This window comes from Salvelinus alpinus, chromosome 29 (genome assembly GCF_045679555.1).
Source record: "Salvelinus alpinus chromosome 29, SLU_Salpinus.1, whole genome shotgun sequence".
Classification (NCBI taxonomy): Eukaryota; Metazoa; Chordata; class Actinopteri; order Salmoniformes; family Salmonidae; genus Salvelinus; species Salvelinus alpinus.
This window is the reverse complement of record NC_092114.1, coordinates 38,269,984-38,297,864: the sequence shown is the minus strand read 5'-3', so window position 1 is coordinate 38,297,864 and position 27,881 is coordinate 38,269,984. Positions and strand designations below refer to the sequence as shown.

The following is a 27,881-nucleotide window of genomic DNA, read 5'->3' as shown; positions in this document are numbered from 1 at the left end:
TTTTGAAAAGAGTAAGCAGGACCTTGGAATAAATACAGTATTTATTGATACAGTATATGTCTTGACCATGACACTACGGCAGAAGCAGTACATAAAGAGTTTGTATTGGTTTGTTTCTACTGTCTGAATGGAACTAGCACTAATTCTATTAAGCCAACATGTATGTATAAAGGCTATTACACATGTGTATGTTCATCTGCAGAAACAACAAATAAATCAAATAGAGAAAGATATTAGAATATGATGCAGGCAGCATGATTCTGGATTTGTTTCAATGTGATTATTTCTTTCTGGTTTTGCCACTGACCGTTCTTTTCCTCTAACGTAGGTCCACAACATCACATGGTCAAACAAGCATGTTCCTTACAAGAGTGCAGGTTGACTTTGAGGCCAAAAATAGCACTTCAGAACAGTAAATAGTTTGATTTGATGTGAAGTAAGTCCACATGACAAGAGGGAACTGCAACGGAAGTTCAGCATTAGAAAACTGACTGAAGTATTGCCAACAATTGTAGTGGTTCATTGTGTTTCATTACAAAATGTAAGACAGACCACTAAGACCAACTGGAGCGAAAAAAAGGGGCGAGTTGCTCCCATTATAAAATGTAACAAAATTCCCCCAAAATTTTACAAATCTGTAGCAATACAGAACAAATATTTACAATAACCTTTTTTTAAAAGTGTAATAATGCAGCAAATCCAGCTTTGGCACTCTACGATCACCACCTGGTCAGTGCTTCAGGCACACATTCAGTGCTCTGTGTCTTCTACTTCATCCTAAATCACGCACAACATTACCACCATGTTTCTTTTTAAACGTTCTACGAAGTTAGCTCAACCTTGAGGAAATGTTGGGCACAAACTGGGATGGAACAAGCAAGAAATAATTTGTTCAGAAAATACAATATTCAATAATTAAACTCTTTCCTTTTCTTCTCAGCTCCTGTGTGCAACTGAGTGGCAACTTTTCTCACCTGCAAGGAAGAAAAATTGTCCAGTCATTACATTTTACACAGTTGGAATAACACTTTCACAAGAGCTCTGATAATTCCCAAAAGGGATTAAAAAGCTATTCTACTGCCAACAGTCAGGGCTTTCAATGCCTTGGTCCCATTGGTAACTAGGACATGTTGTGAAATGCAGCTACTATGGTAAAAAACATGCGCCATTCTATAAAACCTGTGACTACTCCCAGACATCTATTAGTAAGAGACTGATTTCTATGTTTTGGAAATGTTATTTAATCAAGTTTGATACACTTTCTTACCCTTTATCCAGTCACCCTTCCAGAAGCATCCTCCATCACCCTGTCTTTGTCCGAGACCAGTTCCTTAGCACCCATGAGTGCATCCATCCCCTTGGTTTCATCCATCCAGCTCCCGAACCCCTCTCGAAAGCCTCCATTTTGGCCACCATTCCGGCTGCCATCAGATGTGTTTTGTTTAAATTTTCCAGCAAACCATTCTTTGATCTCTTGGCTGCCAAGACTGGCATGCTCTGCTAGCCTCCCAATATCCTCCACCTTGGGTGCTTTTACTTCCTGGTAGCGCTTGATTATGCTGAAAGCATTCTCTGTGCTCAGTAGCGCCCCCTCGCCATTTTGCCCACTGCTGTTCAGTTTATGGAAAAGCTCCATCCACTCCAAGGTCCCACTCTTCAGGGCTGACCTGCTGTCCTTGAACCAGCGGACGATTTCTGTGCGAGCCAGGCCTGTCTGGTCCTCAAGCTGATTGTATTCTTCAGGGGAAGGCCACTGAGTTTGTGCAAAAACATCCTTGAGAAGCCCCAAGGATTTGCTGTCTAGAGGCACTGAGCAAGTGGTGGTTGGGGCAATGATGGCAAGGGGAGAGCTTCTTGGATGGCCACCTTGTTTACACACACCATTCAGCGGTCCATGTTGTTGCTGCCGCTTATCAATGTACAGTCTCTTTGAGTCCATGGAGTTTAGAAGGGCTTGGTCAAGGTTGTCACGCAGCGCGCGGCGCTCTAAAAACCAACTGTCAATTTCCTCCCGTGACAGTCGGGATGCATTTACCAGATTGTCAACGTCATTGTATGTTGGAGAGCTGTTTCTCTGGAAGTTCTCTTCTAGAATCTTCAGCTGCTCAGAGGTCTTTCCTTTCATTCTCTCCAAGAGTGGAAATTGAGTGGGGACTGATTTTTGCTGCTCTGGCTTCGATGCTAGCTCATTGTCCAACTGTAGAATGCCGTTGTCTGCATGAGGCCCTTGGTCATGAACCCACTTTGCATCCCCTCGAGAGACACCATTGGCTTCCCCAAGAGGGGTGAGCACTTTGTCCTCTGAGAGACGTCCTCTGATATATCCGGCTTTCAGCTCTGTTATTTGCACTTTTGTTTTCTTGCTGTCTGGGCAAAGGCTAGGGAGCTGGAACGGGCCCTTAAGGGAAGTCCGTGCTGACTTGATTATGGTTGGCCTCCTCACTTGAGGGGCAATGAGAGGGTGTGAGATTGGTAACTTTAAGTCTAAAGCCAATAGAGAGTGGGTGATCGGAAGCTTGTCTTTAGAGACTAATGAAGGAGGCAGCATGTAACTCTTGAATTGAGGGGCGACAATAGGGGACACAATAGGTCTCTTCATCTCGGGGAAGACTGGAGAAGGTGCCATTGGCAGCTTGTTTTTGGGGTTCACATGTGGAGGTGCCATGGACAGTTTTCCTTTAGATGCCATGAGAGGTGCTGCCGAGGACCTCTTCATCTCAGAGGCAATAATAGGAAGTGCTACAGATCTCTTCAGTTCAGGTGGGACTGGGGGTGGGGCCATGTGAAGTTTCTCTTTTCGGGGAACTGGAGGAGGGGCCATTAGTATCTTCTCTTTTGGGTCTTCTGCAGGGGCCGCCATGGGGCGCTTTAAATCTGGGGCGAATGAAGGAGTTGTCAGGGGTCGCTTGAGAGGTTGCACATAACTGGCTACAGTCACTGCAACAGGAGCACAGGTCATGGTTGATCCATTAGCAATACTTGTCAGTACTAGACTAGACTGCCCAAAGCTAGTCTGAATAAGGGGCTGGGTGGCTTTGGCATGCTGAGAGATTGGGGTAGGCAGAACGGTGAAAGTCTGATGCATGGGTGGGATGGAGCCATTGAACATTTTCTTCCTGGCTTCCTCAACTTCCTCTGGTGACCAGGTGATGCCTTGCTTTAGCCGTTGGGTAGTGAACCACACCTTTATTTGCTCTTCTGGGTGCTTGGACGCAGCAGTGAGCCAGGACAGCTCAGCATGGGTTGGGTAAGGGAATTTGTTAAACGATGTCATTAGGGTTGTATTATTGTCCAATGAAGTATTATATTGGGTGGAGTTCAGAGGAACAGCAATTGTTGGTACAGAACTGAAGTTGGGTGGTCGTTGGAGTAATGGCATTACATATGAGAGCCCTTGAATGATCGTTGGTTCAGGGATGATCATCGTGCCGTTTATGTTCACAGGTGTGATTTGATCTTTTGGGATAAGGTTTTCCAATGGGTTCTCCAAATCATTCCCTTGGTAGAGGGACTGTATGTTGTCCATTTTTGGCTTGCTGTTCTTCACCGTAGTTGGTTTTCTCGGCGGAAAAGTGACAAAGCCGTTACCACCTTGTCCGTCTGCAGTATCGCAGACAACTGAATTGGTCTTGCCTTCGATTGTCTGCTCCAAGATGGTCTGGTTACTTACTTTTACCCTCTTGAACTTGAAGTTGGTCTCTCCAGGGTGTTGGGTCTCATTGTGGTCTGTTAGAGAGTCAAACTTTTTGGTGCTGAAGTTGCACACGGCACACAGGTAGAGGGGGTTGAGTATAACATTGGGGTGACTGGAGTCTACGTGCTCTTTAAAGTCATTCAGGTTCTGGGTGGAGAAGGTACAGTATTTGCACTCATAACCTCCATGCTGCCTCCGCCGGGGCATAGGATCAGCTTCCGCCACAACCTTTGCTTCTATAGTGTCTTGTAATGTCTGGTCTTGATTTTCAACAGACTCTGAAGACCCATTTTTAGTCACAATGTCAGTGGACACTTCCATTTCTTCCGAGTCATCCTGCTCCATCATGTCACTTACCCGGATCATGCAGGGGGTGGAGGATTTCCTGCGTCTGGACATTGCTGGTGACTGCTATGGGATGTTATTTGGGTCAAGGGGAGGGTAAGACTCCAGTGTTTGAGGAAGACCCTGCTCCACTACTGTCCTGGGTTTGCAGTGGTGTCTCCTGCTGACTGGCCGTCAGCTCCCGTGTGCGGCTTCATTAGAGTTCATCACAGATGGCATTCACCTGGAATAAAAGTGGAAAAAATGAAATGTTAAAGGGGCAATCCGCAGTTCAAAAAAGCGGACATCAAAATTATAGTTTTAGACATGTTTTGAGGCTATACAGTGTTTGTTTAAATTTACTTTGTATACAAACATTGGAGTTAACAAGCTTATATTTTGGGTTATGTTGGGGTACGACAGTAAAAGTTAGTTAAACTAAGTTCATGAAGTATTTATAAGTTATATTCTTCATGAATCAAATGAGTACATATCATTCATTGATAAGTCCAAAAATGTATATAGCAATGCAGATTGGCCCTGACATCACCTTCTAATCTCACTCTTGTAAAACTAGTTCAAAACTACAGCTATACAATAGCTCTATAAATTCTACATATCATTAAATATCTACAGAGAGTGGGCCTAAACTGCAGTGCTGAGGTGTGACTTTCAATACAAAGTGTAACTTCAAAGAATATCCTTGTGTCATTTTATGGTAGACTCTTCTGACATTCACACAAAATCAAACGTTTTTGAGTGCCGAAAGAGTCATATTCAGGCATTCTGAAGCGTAACATGTGCGCCAATGTTAGCACAAAGCAGAAAAACTAGGGCAGGGCCTGAGTGAGACTTGTGATGGGGGGGGGGGAGGGAGAGAAGTCAAATCTAAGACAACTTACTTATCTAATAATGACAGTATCCGAAACCTTAGTGTATTAGCCATTTTAAGTTATTGAACTTGTAGCTTTATCATTTTAATTAAATTTGTAGGCTACATGCAATGGTTCTACCCAAGCTAGCCTACAGTAACTAAATAACATTAATTAGGCCTATAGTATATTTTATTACAACCAACAAATTTAATTGCCCCTAGCAAAACCGCGAACGTTTTTTGTTCAGGTTAATAGACAAAAGTATCATTATGCCACAGCGTGGTTTTATCAATTGCATACCTAAGTCTGTCTTGACAAACTTTACATCTAGTTTAAAATATTCAACTTAAAAGACGCCTAAAACTTTCAACACCAGTCTGAAAATAGCATGACTATGCTCTGTAGGAAAACAACCATGTTAAATATTCATTAGCACCATGAGACGCGTGTCTAAAAAGCATTCATTAATCAATCATTCATTATCCACACAGGGCCTGAAACAGTAAATAGGCTACATAGTGTCAATGTGCCTAAAGGCACATGACTCACCAAGAAATTGACCATATGACTTCCTTCCTGAAGTTTGCATACAGTATTGACTGATGTGACGGCTGATGTGACGCAGAAAAACACAGCATGTTTTTAAAGCAAAACTGACAGCTCTAGGCCAATATTCTGTAATCAAAGTAATATTGTATAAAAAGCTTGGCAACAGTATCCTCCACTCTATGTCTGTCAACATGCTGGGCTGCAGGGATCATGTTTACTTGCAGTTTAAGAATGCAACATGCCATGCATCTCGTCACTTCTACCTGAACAACAGTCTATGGCATGACCACAAAAGATTCTCCTTAAAATATGGAAGATTATTCAAACACACTTGCCTCAAACATTATTCAGCCTCATCAAGGCAGGCTGAATTCTACTCAAACTTTATTTTTCATGCCCATATTGCACAGAACTGAATAATAAACTCAAAGATTAATAAATAATTCTTATATTCGTATTTTATGGGCACGTCCTCCTTCCTAAATGAAATAGATTCAGTGGCTCCTTATAAAACGTACAAAATTAAGACTGCCTTAATTTCCATGGTGTCACTATGGCAACAGCAGAGACAGCGAGGTGCCCTTCTGCTACCTCACCGCTGCATATTAACGATTTCTTCTCACAGGTGCTAATTAGGCGAGGAGGGCTTGCTGTCGAGCAGAGCTCGGGCCAGCCACAGTGAACAGCGTGTGGCGAAGGGTCCTCTGCAAACCCCGTCGGGACGATCCGTTCCGGCTGATCAGTGATGCTCGCCTGGGCAGGCCTTCACCACGCCACGGAGGCAGCAGGACTGGGCTGATCAAACATGCATGAGCCTGTCTGTCTCGTGTCCTCGGGTAACTCTCAAAGTGCCAGTCAGCCAAGGGGGGACATAAGCCGGCCTCCAGACTGCCTGGGATATGACTTAAACCTCATCTGTGCATACTGGCAGATTAACTCACTTCATAAATGGTGGCAACACCGACTGCCTAAAATCAAGGCAATTCCCTCTAAAGAAGACTGACAGTGACATATGCCAGGGATGTTCAGGGATCTATACAGTGCAAAAGGGTGCTGAAGATTCCTAAGTGGTGCAGGGAACTCCTCCGGTGCCAGTTGAGAGAACAAATGCAATGAATCATCGTGGATGATCAATGTCCTGTGCAGCCAGAGCCGACTGGGTAAAACCCCTGAGGCAGCCTCTACTGAGTCACATACACACAGCCCTGCCCCGCAGTCAGCTCTCCATCACAACAGAGAGAGAAAGTAAGAGGGGAGAAGAGGGGACAGAGAAAAACAAGAGACTGAGCATGTTATGTAGGGTCCAAACCAATTCTACAACTGGATAACGGTATTTGTGATCAGACTGTAAGCTAATTACTAACACAAAAAGGAACTTCCTATTTACTATGATTATATCCTCGGAATATTAACACCAGTAAGGATACCTGTAGGATTTTAGACTACACCCCCTAAAGACAATGAAGCATCATTTTCTCTCTCAAATGAAAACAGGTTTTCATTTGTTGTCCTCAAACACCGATAGCCGAGTTCATTCAGCATCATGCAATCCAAACAAGTAGTTCTAGAAAGGATCATGTTCTCTTTTCCCCCTGTAGAGTCATTTCCAGATCAAAAGGTGGTGACTGACTGACATTCAATATCAAAGTCTTCAAATAGTGCAGTGCACTGAGGAAACATTGCATGGGTCTGATTTCAAAAGCATGTTAAATCTAAGCTCATTGGCTAAATCTTGCTCCATTTGGTTAAACGTTTTGTTAAGAAGTGCTTTGCCAGTGAGAGGAAACTAAACCCAAATAATACAGCAGCTCATCTCAATGAGACAGGAAAATTTGAATGAGCACAGAATTAATTTAAATCTCATCAGGCCGCCCTTTAATACCTTATCAGTTCTGCATGGAGACAACAGACGTTATCGCATTAGTCCCCCTTTGGTGTTTCGTAAGTCAGTGTAGCCTAATTGAAGTGGTTAGACCGTTACCTTTTAGGGGAATAGCTCATGGGAAGTTATGCACTGTGCTGTTGTCTTTGGCAACATAGGTCGGTTTAATATCTTCAGTGTAGAACTGTACAACATACACTACATGACCAAAAGTGTGTGGACACCAGCTCGCCGAACATCTCATTCCAAAATCATGGGCATTAATATGGAGTTGGTCCCCCCCCCTCGCTGCTATAAAAACAGCCTCCACTTCTGGGAAGGCTTTCCAAAAGATGTTGGAACATTGCTGCGGAAACTTGCTTCCATTCAGCCATTAGTAAGGTCGGGCACTGATGTTGGACGATTAAGCCTGGCTCGCAGTCGCCATTCCAATTCTTTCCAAAGGTGTTCGATGGGGTTGCAGTCAGGGCTCTGTGCAGGCCAGTCAAGTTCTTACACACCAATCGACAAACCATTTCTGTATGGACCTCGCTTTGACCATGGGTGCTCGACTATGGAAACCCATTTCATGAAGCTCCCGACGAACAGCTCGTGCTGACATTGCTTCCAGAGGTAGTTTGGAACTCAGTAGTGAGTGTTGCAATCAAGGAAATTTTTAAGCGCAGTGCACTTCAGCGGTCCCATTCTTTCAGCTTGTGTGGCTTACCACTTTGCAGGTGAGCTGTTGTTGCTCCTAGACCTTTCTACTTCACAAAAACAGCAGATCTAGCAGGGCAGAAATTTGACGAACTGACTTGCTGGAAAGGTGGCATTCTCTTCAGTAAGACCATTCTACTGCCAATGTTTGTCTATGGAGATTGCATGGCTGTGTGCTCAATTTTACACACCTGTCAGCAACGGGTGTGGCTGAAATAGCCAAATCCACTAATTTGAAGGGGTCTCAACATACTTTTGTATATATAGTGTCTTAAAATTCTTACAAAACCAATGTGCTACAAGTCAATAAATACAACACACAACAAATGATACAAAACAAATGCAGTCATACAATGTACACCACACAAATTGTGTAGGCTATTCCATACTATTATATAGGGATGTAATAAAACACATTTTTTAACTTGCTACTAGATAAGTATTTCCCCTAGAAAATGTTATTTTTTGGGGGGACATATCCATATAATGGTAGGGAAAAGATCGTAGTAGCATCATTGTGCAAGGGTTCATTCCAAACAACTCTTACCATGTTCAATCGTTATGCTCAGATTGATGCCCCTGAAACTTTGATGGCAGATTTGGGTCCAGGCTACAGGGGTGAATTCTCTTCAGACGGCCATGGGACTGGCATGTTGCTATGGAAACCGCCAAACCGGAGATAAGAGTGATTCAATCTACTCCAAGACCTTTTGATGGAAATTGTTTCGTTCCGATTAAATTCAGCGATGCGAGGGGCTTCTTTTTTTATACTGTTGAAGGACATTCATTTATATTTTGGTTCGGAGTGTAACTGTCAATTTTTTGGCCAACAATTGTGATTAATATTCCTATTGCTTCTTGTCCCTTGTGTTTCTTCACATTTATTCTCCTGCGACTATATCACAAACTGATGTTTGACGTTTTTATGATCTAAGAGACAATCTCTAAACTTAGTCTTTGAAATGAAAAGTACAAACACAACCACAGCCAAACACACACGAACAGACAAAGGATTAGAACCGTTTAGGCAGAATCCCGTCCCGCCCACCTGTGAATAAAAAGGACCAGACCACATGACATCCACAGGGACTGCTGTTCTCAGAGAACTGAGGACTCCATCTTGTCCGCAAACTCCACACATTAAAAGACGTTTATTTCAAAAACACCAGCCAAGCAGGAAAATAGTTTGGCTGCACATTCTGTGCTGCTTGTTTAAGCTCCGATATGGAAAACTGCAAAAAAAAGAAGAAATTCATGCTTTCCTGCTTACACCCCTGCAAACAAAGAAACAATTGATCCTTACATTGTGGTAAAGCAGGGTTTGTGGTCACTAAACAATGGCAAAAACGCAGTAAACAGTTCTGTGCTGACCACTGACCTGCGGATGAAAGGCTAAAACGTCAACCCACTCAAATTTGGAGCTTGCTTATGAAAAGTTATGAAACAATACATTAGCCCATTACAGTGTGATGCTGTAATCTGTGGTGGAGAAACCATTCATTTGTAAGTGCAAACAGACTGGGAAAAGGGCTACGTAGCGGAGAGGCACTCGTGTGTGTGTGTGTGTTGAGAGAGAGCACGCGCTGGAAGGGGTGTGTGCTGAATCACTCTGTGTGGTAGCCAGCTGCTTCTCTACATGTGGGGATGTCCAGCAGGAACTGGAGCCAGTGGAGCGGCAGACTCCATGGCTTCTTTCCCAGAGAGTTTAGAGGGGATGTCTGGGGGGAGAGAGAGAGGGGGACAAGGGGGTCTGATGGAGACAAGGCGGAAGGAGTGGGCAGAGTTTTCGGCTGTTGTTCGACAGCAAATACGTATATTTTGCCAGACATGGTCTAGGGAGTAAAACGGTATCAGAACTCGTAGCAAGGGGCCTCCTGAGTGGCGCAGTGGTCTAAAGCACTGCATCGCAGTGCAACTAGCGATTCTGGGTTCGAGTCCAGGCTGTGTCGCAGCTGGCCGCGACCGGGAGACCCAATGGAGCGGCGCACAATTGGCCCAGCGTCGTCCAGGTTAGGGGAGGGTTTGGCTGGCAGGGATGTCCTTGTCCCATCGCGCAGCGACTCCTGTGTCGGGCCGGGCGCAGTGCATGCTGACACGGTAGCCAGGTGTACGGTGTTTCCTCCGACACATTGGTGCGGCTGGCTTACGGGTTAAGTGGGCAGGCACTGTGTCAAGAAGCTTCGGAGGACGCACGGCTCTCGACCTTCGCCTCTCCCAAGTCCGTACAGGAGTTGCAGCGATAAGACAAGACTAACTACCGATTGGATACCACAAAACTGTATAAAAATAAAAATAACAGGGACAGATTTTCCTGGCAGGTCTTTTTGTCTTTATAGACTAATGAAGGAGACTGATATGTCTGAAATATAATGTTCATCCAACAATGTATGCATGTAGGATACATGCGAGATCAAGTTTCTAACACTGTCCACGCAAGGTGTAAGTGAATTATGAGAGCAGCCAAAAATATGGTTAAACATAGGCAAACAAAGTATGGGAGTTGAATTAAGCCTCCCATGTACCAAGGACAAGCACACAGGTGAGATTCAAGGAGAATGACATAGATCACTTGATGCCAGAGAACACATTGGGGAGAGCATCTGCCATTAAGGTGTGCTTGTCATCAGGTATGAGATATACATTATGTGTGAGTGTTTACATTGCAGTTCCTTGCATGGCTTTTAACATTGGGCATTCTTCATGGTTGTATGTGAAGCTGTTGAATGACCTAGTCTAAATCTGCACCAGAATCACTGTTTTCTTGACAGATATGAATTATTCTATTACCACTGGCAGGGTAGGATACATCACTTGGGTGAACTGTTTTAATGGCGGAGGTCGAGGAGAACTAACGTAGTGAAGTGTGAGACGGATCAAAGACTGTCATGACCCTTGGTGACACGCCATTGCACAAATAAACAAACCCCAGATGGGTCTCGCTCCAACATTCAAATAAATATTGAAAAGTGCAATTTGTTACGCGGCCCATTAATTCCAGACACAATATTCACTTAAATGTACCAAAAATTATTATTTATAGTATGGTGTTGTCAAATTTGAGGTTAATGAAGCATCTACTACACTTTAATAAACCCTGAATGAACCCTTTGAGACACATTCATCTTGAAAGAAATTACTGAAAAATGTCATCCATGTGTGTAGTGATTACTGTGTACAGTATTCTAGAGGTAACACTGAAATTCCCTTTGCTGCATGTTCAACCATCTGACTAACCATCACAGGGATTTTTCTGTTATTGAAATCTTCGGGTGGGAAACCTAGGCTTTTTTTTTTTTTCCTTCTCAGGCCACCTCAGTCCAATAATTTTTTTTCTTCTTCTCGGGATGGAAAAACACTGTGTTCACTTAAATGACAAAAAATAAATAGAAAGTATGTAGAAAATACAATGGACACACAAATTTTGGGTCACTTGAAATTAGTTGCAAAATGAATAGTCAAGACATTGACAAGGTTATAAATAATGATTTTTTTATTGAAATAATTGTGTCCTTCAAACTTTGCTTTCGTCAAAAAATCCTCCATTTGCAGCAATTACAGCCTTGCAGACCTTTGGCATTCTAGTTGTCCATTTGTTGAGGTAATCTGAAGAGATTTCACCCCATGCTTCCTGAAGCACCTCCCACAAGTTGGATTGGCTTGATGGGCACTTCTTACGTACTATACGGTCAAGCTGCTCCCACAACAGCTCAATAGGGTTGAGATCAGGTGACTGTGCTGGTCACTCCAATAGACAGAATACGAGCTCTGCTTCTTCCCTAAATAGTTATTGCAGTTTGGAGCTGTGCTTTGGGTCATTGTCCTGTTGTAGGAGGAAATTGGCTCCAATTAAGAACTGTCCACAGGGTATGGTGATAGCCTTCCTTTAAGATCCCTTTAACCCTGTACAAATCTCCCACTTTACCACCACCAAAGCACCCCCAGACCATCACATTGCCTCCACCATGCTTGACAGATGGCGTCAAGCACTCCTCCAGCATCTTACATTTTTTCTGCATCCCATGAATGTTCTTCTTTGTGATCCGAACACCTCAAACTTAGATTAGTCTGTCCACATAACACCCCCCCAATCTTCCTCTGTCCAGTGTCTGTTCTTTTGCCTATCTTAATATTTTATTTTTATTGGCCAGTCTGAGATATGGCTTTTCTTTGCAACTCTGCCTAGAAGGCCAGCATCCCGGAGTCACTTCTTCACAGTTGACGTTGAGACTGGTGTTTTGCGGGTACTATTTAATGAAGCTGCCAGTTGAGGACTTGTGAGGCGTCTGTTTCTCAAACTAGACACTAATGTACTTGTCCTCTTGCTCAGATGTGCACCGGGGCCTCCCACTCCTCTTTCTAGTCTGGTTAGACCAGTTTGCACTGTTCTGTGAAGGGAGTAGTACACAGCATTGTACGAGATCTTCAGTTTCTTGGCAATTTCTCGCATGGAATAGCCTTAATTTCGCAGAACACGAATAGACTGACGAGTTTGAGAAGAAAGTTTTGTTTCTGGCCATTTTGAGCCTGTAATTGAACCCACAAATTTCCACGTTACATCACTCCAGATACTCAACTAGTCTAAAGGCCAGTTTTATTGCTTCTTTAATAAGGACAGTTTTCAGCTGTGCTAACATAATTGCAAAAGGGTTTTCTAATGATCAATTAGCCTTTTAAAATGATAAACTTGGATTAGCTAACACAACGTGCCATTGGAACACAGGAGTGATGGTTGCTGATAATGGGCCTCTGTACGCCTATGTAGATATTCCATAAATTATTAAAAAAAAGACATTTCCAGCTAAAATAGTCATTTACAACATTAACAATGTCTACACTGTATTTCAGATCAATTTGATGTTTTTTTAAATGGACAAAAAAAGTGCTTTTCTTTCAAAAACAAGGACATTTAAGTGACAAACTTTTGAACGGTATTGTAAATATTTTAAAATACTATCATCGTTGAGAACTAACAATTACAAAATAAAATGCTAGACAGTCAGGGAGAATTGAAAATTCCCAAAACAATGAATTTGGCAGTTTATATTGTTATCATGTTTGAGCTATGGGCTAAATGCATAGAATCAGTGGAAATTTGCTTTAAAAACTGCCAAATTCTCTCAGCTCCATGCCAGAATACGTAGAATCGCAGTAAATTAGCTTTAAAACCGCAACATTTTCTCTCTGGTCCATGGCAATATGTGTAGAATTGCAGGAAATTAGATGTAACACTGTAAACATCTCTCAGCTCAATGGATACATTTGTAGAATTGCAGGAAAAATTGGCTTAAAATGCTAAAATGTCTCTACACCGCCAATACGGGGGCCTCTAAAATGATATATAAATTCAGCCGCACCGACCACGCCCATTGCCATACCCCTCCCGTCACACCCACCACCTAAACCTCTTTTTGACCCCACTCTGTTAGAATGTAGTTTGATAGTTATGTATTAGAATAAATAGCCTGCCCTATTCAATGCATGACTAAGAAGATTAAAGCAGCAGGCTAACGTTAACTATGCTAGTTAGCATTAGTAGCTAGTAATCAACTTTGTGATGTGCATTGTGTTTAGTTTGCTGAATGGAAAATGTTAGATTTTCAAATTACGACAAGCTTCTGAATCGTTGCATATACAGTGCATTTGGAAAGCATTCAGACCTTCACTTTTTCCACGTTACAGCCTTATTCTTTAAATTGATTAAATACACCCCCCCCCCATCAATGTATACACAATACCCCATAATGACAAAGCGAAAAAGTGTATTTTTTTCTCTCGAAATGTTGGCAAATACATCAAAAATTAACTTGAGTCCATCTGTGGTAAATTCAACTGACTGGAAATTATTTGGAAAGGCACATACCTGTCTATATAAGGTCCCACAGTTGACAGTGCATGTCAGATCAAAAACCAAGGCGTGAGGTTGAAGGAATTATTATTATGTTTAGGCACAGATTTGGGGAAGGGTAGCAAAACATTTCTGCAGCTCTGAAGGTCCCCAAGAACACAGTGGACCATCATTCTTAAATGGAAGAAGTTTGGAACCACCAAGACTCTTCCTGGCCGCCTGGCCAAACTGAGCAATCGGGGGAGATGGGCCTTGGTCAGCGAGGTGACCAAAAACCTGATGGTCACACTGATAGAGCTCCAGAGTTCCTCTGTGGAGATGGGAGAACCTTCCAGAAGGACAACCATCTCTGCAGCCCTCCACCAATCAGGCCTTCGTGGTAGAGGGGCCAGACGGAAGCAACTCCTCAGTAAAATGCACGACAGCTCGCTTGGAGTTTGCCAAAAGGCACCTTAAACAAATCAACATATATATATTTTTGAATTTCTTAAAGTAGCCACCCTTTGCCAGCTATGCACACTCTTGCCACTCTCTCAACCAGCTTCATGATGTAGTCACCTGGAATGCATTTCAATTAACAGGTGTGCCAATCAGTTGTATTGTGACAAGGTATGGGTCGTATACAGAAGATAGCCCTATTTGGTGAAGACCATGTCCATATTATGGCAAGAACAGCTCAAATAAGCATTTCTATAACTTTGAAAGTTTCTTCAAGTGCAGTCGCAAAAACCAAGCGCTATTATGAAACTGGCTGTCATGAGGACCGCCACAGGAAAGGAAGACCCAGAGTTACCTCTGCTACAGAGGATAAGTTCATTAGAGTTTACTGCACCTCAAATTGCAGCCTAAATAAATGCTTCAGAGTTCAAGTAAGACACATCTCAACATCAACTGTTCAGAGGAGACTGCGTGAATCAGGATTTCATGGTCGAATTGCTGCAAATAAACCACTACTAAGGGACACCAATAAGAAGAAGACTTGCTTGGGCCAAAAAAACAGGAGCAATGAACATTTTACCGGTGGAAAACTGTCCTTTGGTAGAATGAGTGCAAATTTGAGATTTTTGGTTCCAACCGCCGTGTCTTTGTAAGACGCAGGTGAACGGATGATCTCTGCATGTGTGGTTCCCTCTGTGAAGCATGGAGGAGGAGGTGTGATTGTGGGGGTGCTTTGCTGTTGACATTGTCAGTGATTTATTCAGATTTCAAGGCACACTTGACAAGCATGGCTACCACAGCATTCTACAGCGATAACCCAAACCAGATGGGATGGTGTAAATGGGATTATCATTTTGTTTTTCAACAGGACAATGACCCAACACACCTCCAGGCTGTGTAAGGGCTATTTGACCAAGAATGAGAGTGATGGAGTGCTGCATCAGATGACCTGGCCCCCACTGTCACCCGACCTCAATCCAATTGTGATGGTTTGGGATGAGTTGGACCGCAGAGAGAAGGAAAAGCAGCCAACAAGTGCTCACCATATGTGGGAATTCCTTCAAGACTGTTGGAAAAGCATTCCAGGTGAAGCTGGTTGAGAGAATGCCAAGAATCTAAAATATATTTTGATTTAACACTTTTTTTGGGTTACTACATGATTCCATATGTGTTATTTGATCGTTTTGATGTCTTCACTGTTATTCTACAATGTAGAAAATAAACGCTTGAATGAGTAGGTGTCCAAACTTTTTTGACTGGTACTGTATAAGGGTAAAATAACTAAAGTGTGATGTTAGCTAGGTAGCTAACGTTAGCTGGCTGGCTCGCTAGCTAACCTTACAAATAATATTGCTACACAGATCAAACACGCATCTCGGAGCCTTTGCGTTACTAGTTGTAATGTTAGCTACCTAGCAAACATTGAACCTGGTTGGTTAGCTACCTGCAGATTCATGCAGGGTAGTAACGTTATGAGTTGGGATTTTGGTTAATTGTTTAGCTAGCTAGGGGGCCTCCCGGGTGACGCAGTGGTCTAAGGTTACTACCCTGTGCCACCAGAGATTCTGGGTTCGAGCCCAGGCTCTGTCGCAGCCGGCCGTGACCGGGAGGCCCATGGGGCGGTGCACAAATTGGCCCAGCGTCGTCCGGGTTAGGGAGTGTTTGGCCTGCAGGGATATCCTTGTCTCATCGCGCACTAGCGACTCCTGTGGCAGGCCAGGTGCAGTGCACGCTGACCAGGTCGCCAGGTGTACGGTGTTTCCTCCGACACATTGGTGCGGCTGGCTTCCGGGTTGGATGTGCGTTGTGTCAAGAAGCAGTGCGGCTTGGTTAGGTTGTGTTTTGGAGGACGCATGGCTCTCGACCTTCGCCTCTCCCGAGTCCATACAGGAGTTGCAGCGATGAGACAAGACTAACTACTACCAATTGGATACCACGAAATTGGGGGGGGAAAGGGGTAAAAATAAATAACTGTTTAGCTAGCTAGCTACATGTCTAAACAAAAGACTACTATGCAAGTAACCATTTCACGACACCTGTATCCTTTGCATGTGACAAATCAACTTTGATTTGATGTAGTATGGGTTTACCAGAGACAGTAATGTGAAGAACATGACCTGCACTAAAGTCAAATAGGATATGACATTAGGCCACAAAGACCGTGTCAAAGTTCTAAAATTCTCAGGTAGAATGCCCTGCTTTTATTTCGTCGCACTCACAATCGTGAGCTATTTTCTGCAATTGGCTCGCCATTAACTTGTAAATAAGGATCTTGTTGCGAGTTTATTTTCTTGTAATAATGAAGACAAATAAACTAAAGATAAAATGTTTTCAGCTACAGTGCCTTTGGAAAGTATTCAGACCCCTTTACTTTTTCCACATTTTGTTACGTTATAGCCTTATCCTAAATTTGATTTAAAAATATATATATATTTTTTTACTTGATCAGTCTACTCATAATACCCCAAAATGACAAAGCAAAAACAGGTTTTTAGAAATGTTCGCAAATTTATATACATCTCATTTACATAAGTATTCAGACCTTTTTCTCAGTATAGCCTCAAGTCTTCTTGGGTATGATGCTACAAGCTTGGCACACCTGTATTTGGGGAATTTCTCCCATTTCTTCTCTGCAGATCCTCTCAAGCTCCGTCAGGTTGGATGGGGAGCATTTCTGCACAGCTATTTTCAGGTCTCCAGGAATGTTCAATTGGGTTCAAGTCCGGGCTATGGCTAGGCCATTCAAGGACATTCATAGACTTGTCCCGAAGCCACTCCTGCTTTGTCTTGGCTGTGTGCTTAAGGTCAGTGTCCTGTTGGAAGGTGAACCTCACCCCAGTCTGAGGTCCTGAGGGCTCTGGAGCAGGTTTTCATCAAGGATCTCTCTAACTTTCTCCGTTCATCTTTCCCTCGATCCTGACTAGTCTCCCAGTCCCTGCCACTGAAAAACATCCCCACAGCATGATGCTGCCACCACCATGCTTCACCGTAGTGATGGTGCCAGGTTTCCTCCAGACATGACAGTTGGCATTCAGGCCAAAGAGTTCATTTTGTGTTTCATCACACCAGAGAATCTTGTTTCTCATGGTCTGAGAGTCCCTAACTTCTTATGGCTGCAGGGGCAGTACTGATTTCAAAACTTGGTCCTCCAGAAAGTGGAGCGCAACACCTTTGCAGTTCCACTACGTGATATTTAAAAAAAAAGCTGTGTTAGAAAGGACCACCTACACATGCTGACCAGCTCATGTTATAGACAGAAGCGCGCTACATGGCAGACCAATCTATGGCTAAACCAACTAGGCTCATAATTTAACAATTTTATTAATATTTACAGATGGCATACAAATTGTTATTAAGGCAAATGAAAGTTCACATGTTCCAGAAGGCATTTCTGCCCAAAAACGCATTTTGATAAAAATAAAAAAAAGTAAATTTAAATGCCTCTCCTAGGAAGTAGTGACACGTGACAAACACCTAGTTTCCTGAAACGAGTCATATATAAAATTGAAAAGTGCTCATCTTATGTCAATGAAAGGCAGAGCCGATTGTAATTGCTAAGTCTAAAGAGGGCCTATTTGAGCAAGCATAGCCAATACAATTGTACTAGACTGGTACCGGTTTCCCCCCTGTGCATCCCACCCCCACCTGAGTGTTGCCCCGTGGTGAAAAGGTACTCACTGCACTTCCGCAGTAGGGTGGGGCTTCCCTGGGTGGAGGTGTCCTATCTGGCTCCAGTTCCGCCTCCACTCTCTTCCCTCTCCAGCTCTCCTTTGGTCTCCGGTCCAGCGGCACTCTGGGTAGCCTCTTCTGGAATCTGAGACGAGAAAAGAATGTCAGCAGCGGAGAATGGCCGGGGGGGGGGCAGCTCGGAGGCAGAGCCCCACAAAGGCCCGGAAAACCGCACCGCTTTGTGTTTGCCGAAAAATAGAAGGTTGTTACCTTGGAAACATGTTCCAAAAGAAAGAGACAGACAGCTTCGGAAGGTTATTTGAATGACAAACACCACCTGTGATGTATCATTTCATTGTGCTTCACTTATTAGAATTAATCACATTACGACTTGTCAATGAACGCTGTTACAAATTAAAACTCATCGTCGATACAGTTAGGCTACTTTAAAGAGTGTGCAAGAGTGGGATAAAACCAGGACCAGAAAGTTCCGTTTTATAACAAACAAATCAGCCTAAAGGGATGATGATGGAATGTGTGTAAAATGGTGCTAGGCAGCAAGCCACATTATCCTACTAGGAGGGAACCATCTTGTTTTTGCTGCTTGTTCGAAGATAGCGATTACAATACACAGTACATGTAGGCCTATGTTCTAGAAAATATACTGTAAGTTACAGGGTATCTATGACAAACAAAAACATCATAACGTCTTAACAAAATGGAGTCATCCACCTAGGGCCAGGATGATACCAGTATCTCAATGTTTTTTCCATGGGAAAAATTAAAACACGAAGCAGACCAATATTTGGTCCTTTAAATACCTGCTGAATGTTAAATACTTTGTGTGCTATAGCTTGGAAAATAAACAACTGACTCTGGATGACAACATAATGATTTGTTTACAACATTAGTTCTCCTAAAAGTTAAATCTGCTTCATGTTTTGTTGCCTTGCCACGATACTAACGATATCGCAATACTGGTTTTGTTCCGGCCTATGATCCACCCCACATACAGCACTTGTGACGAAAGGGGTTGTAGACTGTACAGTACAACCAGACAGCCACTGAGAAGCTCCCTCTCAGGATGAGATCATCGCTACAGACGACAGAGTACAACAACGTGGCTTTCAAGGGAGCTTAAACCCACAGGAGTAACATCATCCGTCCACCTGAAAATGCTGCTTAGTCACCAAAAGCATAGCATCCACATGAGAACCGTAGCAAGTAGTTGCCACATAGAACTACCAACTACTCCCATTCAATGTATTGATAAACAAGTAGGTCATGTAGATGGTCATGTAGATGCACTGAAATACATTTTCATATGTTTTGCATATCTTAAAAATCAGCACAATGCGCAATATGCATTTTTTTTGTTCTGGCAATTAATGGACTATGGTATTCAAAGGGGGTGAGCAGACTAGCTGATTCTTTTTCTGTAAACAGGGCTAACTATGCCATGAATGATGTTTGTGAACCTGCGGTAGATGGCTCTACACTACAGACTCCATGGCTACAGTAGCTCCCACATGCAGCTCTCTGGAAAGAAACAGACACTTGATTCAGTGAGAACTGAATGCAAATACATTACCTGGAGCATTAAATATTAATCTAATGCAGCATGCAGAAGTTGTCTATTCTATATTCTACATTTAATTATTTAACTAGGCAAGTCATTTAAGAACAAATTCTTATTTAAAATGACGGCCTACACCGTCAAACCCCGACGACGCTGGGCCAATTGTGCGCCGTCCTATGGGACTCCCAATCACGGCCGGTTGTGATACAGCCTGGATTCGAACCAGTGCCTTAGACCACTGCGCCACTCGGGAGCCGTAGTCTTATGAAGTACATTATATGTACTAAAGTATTTCATTCACACCCCTTGCTGACAGGTCTATAAAATCGAGCACACAGCCATGCAATCTCCATAGACAAACACTGGCAGTAGAATGGCATTACTGAAGAGCTCAGTGACTTTCAACATGGCACCGTCATAGGATGCCTCCTTTCCAAAAAGTCAGTTCAAATTTCTGCCCTTCTAGAGCTGCCTCGGTCAACTGTAAGTGCTGTTATTGTGATGTGGAAACGTCTAGGAGCAACAACGGCTCAGTCGCGAAGTGGTAGGCCACACAAGCTCACAGAATGGGGCCGCCAAGTGTGTAGCGCATAAAAACCGTCTGTCCTCGGTTGCAACAATCACTACCGAGTTGCATTGTCACTTGTGTACATACTACCTCGACTAACCGGTGCCCCCGCATATTGACTCTGTACCGGTACCCCCTGTATATAGTCTCGCTATTGTTATTTTACTGCTGCTGTTTAATTAGTTGGTACTTTTATTTCCCCCTTTTTTTTTTTTACTTAAGAAAATTTTGTGTTAAAGCATTGTTGGTTAAGGGCTTGTAAGTTAGCATTTCACTGTAAGGTCTACACCTGTTGTATTCGGCGCATGTGACAGACAATTTGATTTGAGTTCCAAACTGCCTCTGGAAGCAACAACAGCACAAGAACTGTTCGTCTGGGGCTTCGTGAAATGGGTTTCAACGACGAGCACCATTGGACTCTGGAGCAGTGGAGCGATGAATCACCATCTGGTTGTCCGACGGACTAATCTGGGTTTGGCGGATGCCAGGAGAACGCTACCTGCCCCAACGCATAGAGGCAACTGTAAAGTTTGGTGGAAGAGGAATAATGGTGTTTTCATGGTTCAGGCTAGGCCCCTTAGTTCCAGTGAAGGGAAATCTTAACGCAACAGCATACAATGACATTCTAGACGATTCTGTGCTTCCACCTTTGTGGCAAGAGTTTGGGTAAGGCCCTTTCCTGTTTCAGCATGACAATGCCCCCGTGTACAAAATGAGATCCATACAGAAATGGTTTGTCAAGATGGGTGTGGAAGAACTTGACTGGCCTTCACAGAGTCCTGACTTCAACCCCATCGAACACCTTTGGGATGAATTGGAACGCCGACTGTGAGCCAGGCCTAAAGGGCCATCATCACTAAAGCTTGTGGCTGAATGGAACATTCAGTGGAAAGCCTTCCCAGAAGAGTTGAAGCTGTTACAGCAGCAAGGGGGGGGGAGGCAACTCCATATTAATGTCCATGATTTTGGAATGAGATGTTTTATGAGCAGGTGTCCACATACTTTTGGTCATGTAGTGTATTTACAGGCTAGGTATACTACACCTTGCTTGGTCTGATTATTACAAAATGGAGTAGCCTATGCATGTTAAAATCCAAATTAGGCAAGCCTGGCACAGCGGAGGAAAGAGGGCAAGAACCAAGCTGCCGAATTTGGGCTTGGGGGGGGGCGTCGGAGCACATTGTTTGTATTTGCACCACATGACTTTCACATTTTTGGCACAAGTGCATGCTTGCCAAGCAGCCATCTGTAGCTCACATTAACCCAGAATTATGCAAGCAGGAAATTCAAATAAGATGCAGATGAATTAATTCCTTGAGCTGGAACCAGAAATCAAGTAGCACCAGATTTTGCAGCAAAATATTCAGTAAGGGCTAGTCTGAAGACAAAATGGAAGCATCAGTGTTTTTCTGATTATTGCTGAGCACCACTGATAAGAATAGTACAATACTTATATCACTCAAAACTAACAAGTAACTGATAACCATAATATTACATTTTAAAATGATTAACACCATTTTGCATAATTTATCCATGAACCGAGAATCTCTCGCATGGAACACGATACTTGGAAATGACAGGCATTACTTTTTTGTTTGGGCACAGAGACTCCGAGGCTTTAAAAACTAGTCGGCAATCAGCCTAGCTCCAATTGTAATTTCTCCACATTGTTGCCATTTTAGAAATATCTTTCAGCAGAATGGATTTGTTTAACACCTTGTATTGAAATAAGGGGAATGAGTGACAGAACAGTGTAGGCCTACGGTATGTTGCAATGGCTTAAGGAAATGGGGTCCTGTCAAGAACCCTTACATTTCTATTATTTGGCCTACATAATTAAGGCTACAAAACATGACACCAAACTACAACAACGTAGACTTACTACTAGCCTCTTACCATATCTGGCCATGGCTATAAGAGTGTTGAGCCTACTTTTGAGTGAAGGGACAGTGATACCGATAATTCAAAGCGGGCCTTAGAGATACAGCATAAAAGTAGCCTGAGCCTGACAACCCTAGTGCTTTGTTTACTCGCAAACGGGAAAGCATGTTTGACCATTTCCAGCTAAACCTTCCCATACAGTAAGCCTTATCAGTAAAATAGAATGAGCTGTGGGCATTGAACTCCACAGAGTGACATCAGCTTCTGTGTTGTGCTTGTGTCAAAGGAGCATTGTCATTCTGAAAAAGGCAGTATGATACATGTCGGCTCCCCTCTGACTAGCCTATAGCAGGGATAATCTTTTAGATTTCTCTGACATCATTAACTAACGTCATGACCAAAAGGTACATCAAGACCAGTGGATGTTCCTCTGTTTCCCCTAGGATTTTCTTCAGCAGTGGCAGCAAAGGTAGTGGAGGGGGTGTTTCTGCCAAGATGCTCAATTCAAAAGAGCATCTCGGCAGAAACATCTATATACATACACACACACACCATTGGGCAGTATTAGGGACACATCCAATAAGTGGATTTAACATTATATATCTTTTTTTATAGCCCTACCCAATGGCATTCACCTTATTTTTACATTCTAAAATGTCAGAATAATGATGGCCATTGCCTGACTAAATAGACAGCATGCTCCCGACAAACACACGTGGTAGATAGTGTCCACGTGGTAGATCGTCTCACCATTTGAGATGTTGAAGAGTTATTGTATCATGTTTTAAAACGAGAAAGTGACCAAAAACCAGGTTCCCTTTGTATGGAAATCAAGTTGATGCCAACATTCAATGTTGTCTTGCTCCTAATAACCGCATGTGGTTTTACCGCAACAGACAAGTGCAACACAAATCAAATCAAAGTTTTCAAATCAACGTTAATTTGTCACGTGCGCCGAATACAACAGGTGTAGACCTTAAAGTGAAATGCTTACTTACAGGCTCTAACCAACAGTGCAAAAAAGGTTTTAGGTTAACAACACCCTTCAATTGAAACGGCAGGAAACAAACGAAAGCGGCTACAGCTCTCATAAAATCTGATCAGAAATTAAATCACAGAATAATTATATTGGAGCAGTAGAAGGTATAAATATACTATCATAATTTCAATGACTTTTCAAGAACCTAATAGCCTAGAGGAAAAGTCTGATTTTCAATGTATGCCAATCCATGATGACTGAATTGTGCATCGCATATATTCAACCAAGACTATGAACTTTTGAAATACCTGGTTTGCATACCCATTATTGACTTTGCATTTACTGGTAGATGACTTGAAACATCTTTCCTACCCCTATTGGTCTTCAGTGAGCTGCTCCACATAACAACCAGCTGTTTGAGAGCTGCGCACTCTCTGCACAACAGATTATTTATTGGATGTATGTGTGCAGCGTGCAATAAATAATCAACACAACGAACAGCTTCAGGAATCCATCCGTTTATTAATCAATTATATAGCTTAGATTAAAAATTGCATTAATATACAGAACAAAATTATAAACTCAACATGTGAATAAGTGTTGGTCCGATGTTTCATGAGCTGAAATAAAACATCCCAAAAATGTTCCATATGCAAAAAATAGCTTATTTCTCTCAAATATTGTGCACAAATTTGTTGACATCCCTGTTAGTGAATATTCCTCCTTCGCCAAGATAATCCATCCACCTGACAGGTGTGGCATATCACGAAGCTGATTCAACAGCATGATTATTACACAGGTGCATCTTGTTCTGGGGACACAACACAATGCCACTGATGTCTCGAGTTGCGGGAGCGTGCAATTGGCATGCTGACTGCAAGAATGTACATCAGAGCTGTTGCCAGAGAATTTTATGTTAATTTCTTTACCATAAGCCACCTTCAACGCCGTTTTAGAAAATTCAGCAGCACGTCTAACCGGCCTCACAACCGTAGACCATGTGTAACCAGGCCAGCCTAGGACCACCACATCCGGCTTCTTCACAAGCGGGTTCGTCTGAGACCAGCCCCCCGGTCAGCTGATAGAAATGATTTGGTTGTACAAACCCACAGTTTTATCAGAAACCGTCTGACAGGCATCTCAGGGAAAATCTGCATGCTTGTTGTCCTCACCAGGGTCTAGACATGGCTGCAGTTCGGCGTCGTAACAGACTTCAGTGGGCAAATGCTCTCCTTTGATGGCCACTGGCACACTGGAGAAGTGTGCTCTTCACGGATGAATCCCGGTTTCAACTGTACCAGGCAGATGGCAGACAGCGTGTATGGCGTTGTATGGGCGATGTCAATGTTGTGAACAGTGTGCCCTATGGTGAGGTTATGGTACAGGCAGGCATAAGCTACGGACAAAGAAACACAATTGCATTTTATCGATGGCAATTTGAATGCACAGATACCGTGACAAGATCCTGAGGCCCATTGTCGTGCCATTCATCCGCCGCCATCACCTCATGTTTCAGCATGATAATGCACGGGCCCACGTCGGAAGGATCAGTACACAATTGCTGGAAGCTGAAAATGTCCCAGTTCTTCCATGGCCTGCATACTCACCAGACATGTCACCCATTGAGCATGTTTGGGATGCTCTGGATCGACGTGTACGACAGCATGTTCCAGATCCCACCAATACCCAGCAACTTCGCACAGCCATTGAAGCAGAGGGGGACAACATTCCACAGGCCACAATCAACAGCCTGGTCAACTCAATGCAAAGGAAATATGTCGTGCTGCATGAGGCAAATGGTGGTCACATAATGACTGGTTTTCTGAACCACGCCCCTACTTTTTTTAAAGGTATCTGTGAGCAACAGATGCATATCTGTATTCCCAGTCATGTGAAATCCATAGATTAGGGCCTAATGAATTTATTTCAATTGACTGATTTTCTTATTTGAACTGTAACTCAGTAAAATCGTTGAAGTTGTTGCCTGCTGCGTTTTTATTTTTGTTCAGTGTACAGGGATGATCGACTGGCCAGGAAATTCCCAAAACCTCCCCAGGCCAGCCCTGAATGACTTTAAAAGATGATTACTCATGATTTGGATCCAACCAAATCATGGACTGGTGTCACCAACAGTAAAAGTTAGTGGCACCAGTGACTCCAGGGGAAAATGTTAGTCTGGAACTCTCTAATAGTAATAGGTGTTGATTCAGAGGAACATATGACAGACACTGATTTGCAATATAGCTTAAGTCGTAGGCTTGGCTTTTATAACTTAAGGCTTAAGCAGACAGACAGAGAGAGAACAAGAAGCACAGAGTGACACAGAGAAGATGCTGAGACAGATAGACAGCGCAACAGGGAGTTAAACAAAATGGCTAGGGCAGAGGCACAGTTATAGTGTTGAGTTGTATCTCTAGCGTAGGGCCGTGCACAGACCTATGGGGGGCGGGCAGGTGCAAAAAGAAAAAAAAAGACACCCCTCTTTTTTAACATTGGCCTATTTATTTTCTGCAACACACTCATCACTCATTATAAGGAAGCTAGTGCTAGTGACTTCTAGTAGGCTACTAACTAGAGATGAGATGAGTGACATCAAGAAAAAAGGGGCTATCAGCTGATGATAGCAAATTAATAATGAGGTAAATCTGCTAGTTTTTCACTTGATTGGAGTTTGTTCTGCTGCTGACATCTGCCTCTTACTAAAAACACTTGAATTTCCCCCTTCTCCGTCTATAACAGTTTTACAAACATTACAGGTCCAACTCATATGTAGCCTACCAGTATTCAAAATCACTGCCCGGCACCCATAGCCAGCACAAGGCACTAGCATGCAGAAGTCAGGAGAGTGCGCGCTTGAGGCAGGAGGGCGGGTATTTTCCAAGATTCAAGAGAAATATAAATGACCTTGTTTGACATGCAATGTTACATTTAAAATATATATATTTAAAAAGAGACTAAATAAAATTAAGTCATAAAATTAACAAAATCCAGAGCCGATAGGAGGCCAAAAGGGAACTTTCTCATAGGGGAAACAGGAAGGTGTTTGCGCACTGGTTGAGCTCCATCTGTGAAGTGCATGCTCCAGTTGTTTTTATTTAATTTTTTACATATAGTACTTATTTTAAACATGAGCCTCTTAAAAAAAAAAAAAGAGGAAAAAGAGGACAGTGTCTCCCCAGTCACTTCTACAACAACGGTTGAAAAATGCAGTACTGTAAACTGACAATGTTGTGTGTCAGCACTTCTGCCTGTGTCTAAATTGGGTGTGTAGGGTCAGGGTGTATGTGGTGTGTGTGCATGGCTGGTGGCCCACCAGGGGGGTGGGGTGAGTTGGCAGTGATGTAGGCTGGTGTGGATAAAATGCCAAGGCCGAATTCTTATCCCAGTCCGCCACTACTGGTGGAACTTACCACACTGCTGTCACTGGGCAGCATAGCCGCGCGCGCTGCCTGTGCCAACACCAATCCATACCGCGGAAGGCTTCACCTCATTTAACCTATCTGCCTGGCTGGCTAACTGCTATAGCCAGGCTGCTAACATGCTAGCGTCAACCAGCTACGGAACAAAAAACAAAGCTATATAGCAACAATTAACATTTACAATAACTAAATTAGCTACCTAATTGTGCCTCTTCATACACATGACTTTAGTTCAATTAAACTAACTTGTGAGACAAAACGAATGCACTTCGTGACAAAAGACGAGAAAATATTCAGATAGCTAGCTAGGTACGTTTCGCCGGTGATAAGATAAAGGCAATGGCTGGGCTGTCTAATATGTAGGATGGTTCCCATTACTGTCCTATAGCTTGCTACCAGTAGCTAGTATAAACTCAAAACTAGTCAACAAGCTCGACAAACGTAGGCCAACTCTTCAAATAATTATGGGACTATTTAACTATGTAAAACAGACAATTTATAACTAACCAGTTCGTGAAGCAGTTTTAAAGCACGAGTCTTTAACACGTTTTCAAACTACAGAAGTGAGCTGGGTCGCGAACTAGCAAACTAGCTAGCCAGCTAGGTGACACGGCAAGCTAAATGTCTTGCAACGATACATTCAGGTGCCCATTTCAAATGGGCACAAAAGTTAAACGCCTAACTATTTTTTTTACAAAAAAAAAAGTATATTTACCTAAACGTCAAGTTAATGTAGTTAGTTAAAGAATAAACTAGACGTTAAGGTTTTCTTGGCATGATTTGATGCCAAGCTGATTCTAAATCAAGTGTGACAACAACGCGCGAGTAGTGATGGAAGGGACGTCGCTAGCACAGCCACGCGAGCTGGGCAAGCCAGGCGGCTAGTCTCGCTTGCTACCAAACCGGTTATAACTTAATCTTTGAAATTTGTTTTGTCCAATATTCTACACCATTCTTGAAAAGGTATATAGTATTCTTACCTGCCTAGAGCCTGTCGGTGCTGGGACGATAAACTAGCAGTAAAATTCCCAATTTTAAGTAGTCTGTGGTGACGCGCATATAGCGCTGGTAATTCTAAAGATTCTGGCATAACCTAAAGACAACAGTAGGAAAAAAAAGGTCGACGTTCATAGATCTACGACAAAAACCACATGATCTTTTACGTCAGCATATATTTGCATACGACGCCAAAAATATGTTTAATTCAAGTGCCATGAAAATGTACTTCAAAGTTATATATGGCAATATACATTTGCCAATTGAAGACAAGAGAAATTGACAAAATGTGCGAATTACTCTGGTGAGCAGATTATATTCGCATGCATCTTCAAACATTGTCTATACTACATATCAACAAACTTAGTGTGTATATAACATAACATACATAAGAAATAACACGCTGAAATACACAATCTGAATTCAAGTCATTTTCACATTTCCTCCAGTGATTGGTTTTATCCAATAAATCTTCATAAATCATGTT

The 27,881-nt window shown here is 42.8% G+C and overlaps 1 protein-coding gene across 2 annotated transcripts; it reads right to left on the bottom strand.

Moving 5' to 3' along the window:
• Positions 1-23: 23 nt before the first annotated feature.
• On the bottom strand, positions 24-27,547 carry LOC139558961 (zinc fingers and homeoboxes protein 2-like). 2 transcript variants are annotated; one of them, XM_071374500.1, is made up of 4 exons: positions 27,379-27,514; positions 17,982-18,117; positions 1,268-4,262; positions 24-974 (listed from the first exon to the last, which is right to left on the bottom strand). In XM_071374500.1, exon 3 carries the CDS (start codon positions 4,091-4,093, stop codon positions 1,271-1,273), a length of 2,823 nt encoding a protein of 940 aa, XP_071230601.1. In that variant the 5' UTR covers positions 4,094-4,262; positions 17,982-18,117; positions 27,379-27,514; the 3' UTR covers positions 24-974; positions 1,268-1,270. The 2 variants fall into 2 exon arrangements, with proteins under 2 accessions (XP_071230601.1, XP_071230602.1); XM_071374501.1 differs by lacking the exon at positions 17,982-18,117 and having other exon boundaries at positions 27,379-27,547.
• Between the last annotated feature and the right edge of the window lie 334 nt (positions 27,548-27,881).

Coding starts and splice junctions, on each gene's coding strand:
- LOC139558961 (XM_071374501.1), bottom strand. CDS start 4,093: ATGTCCAGACGCAGGAAATCCTCCACCCCCTGCATGATCCGGGTAAGT.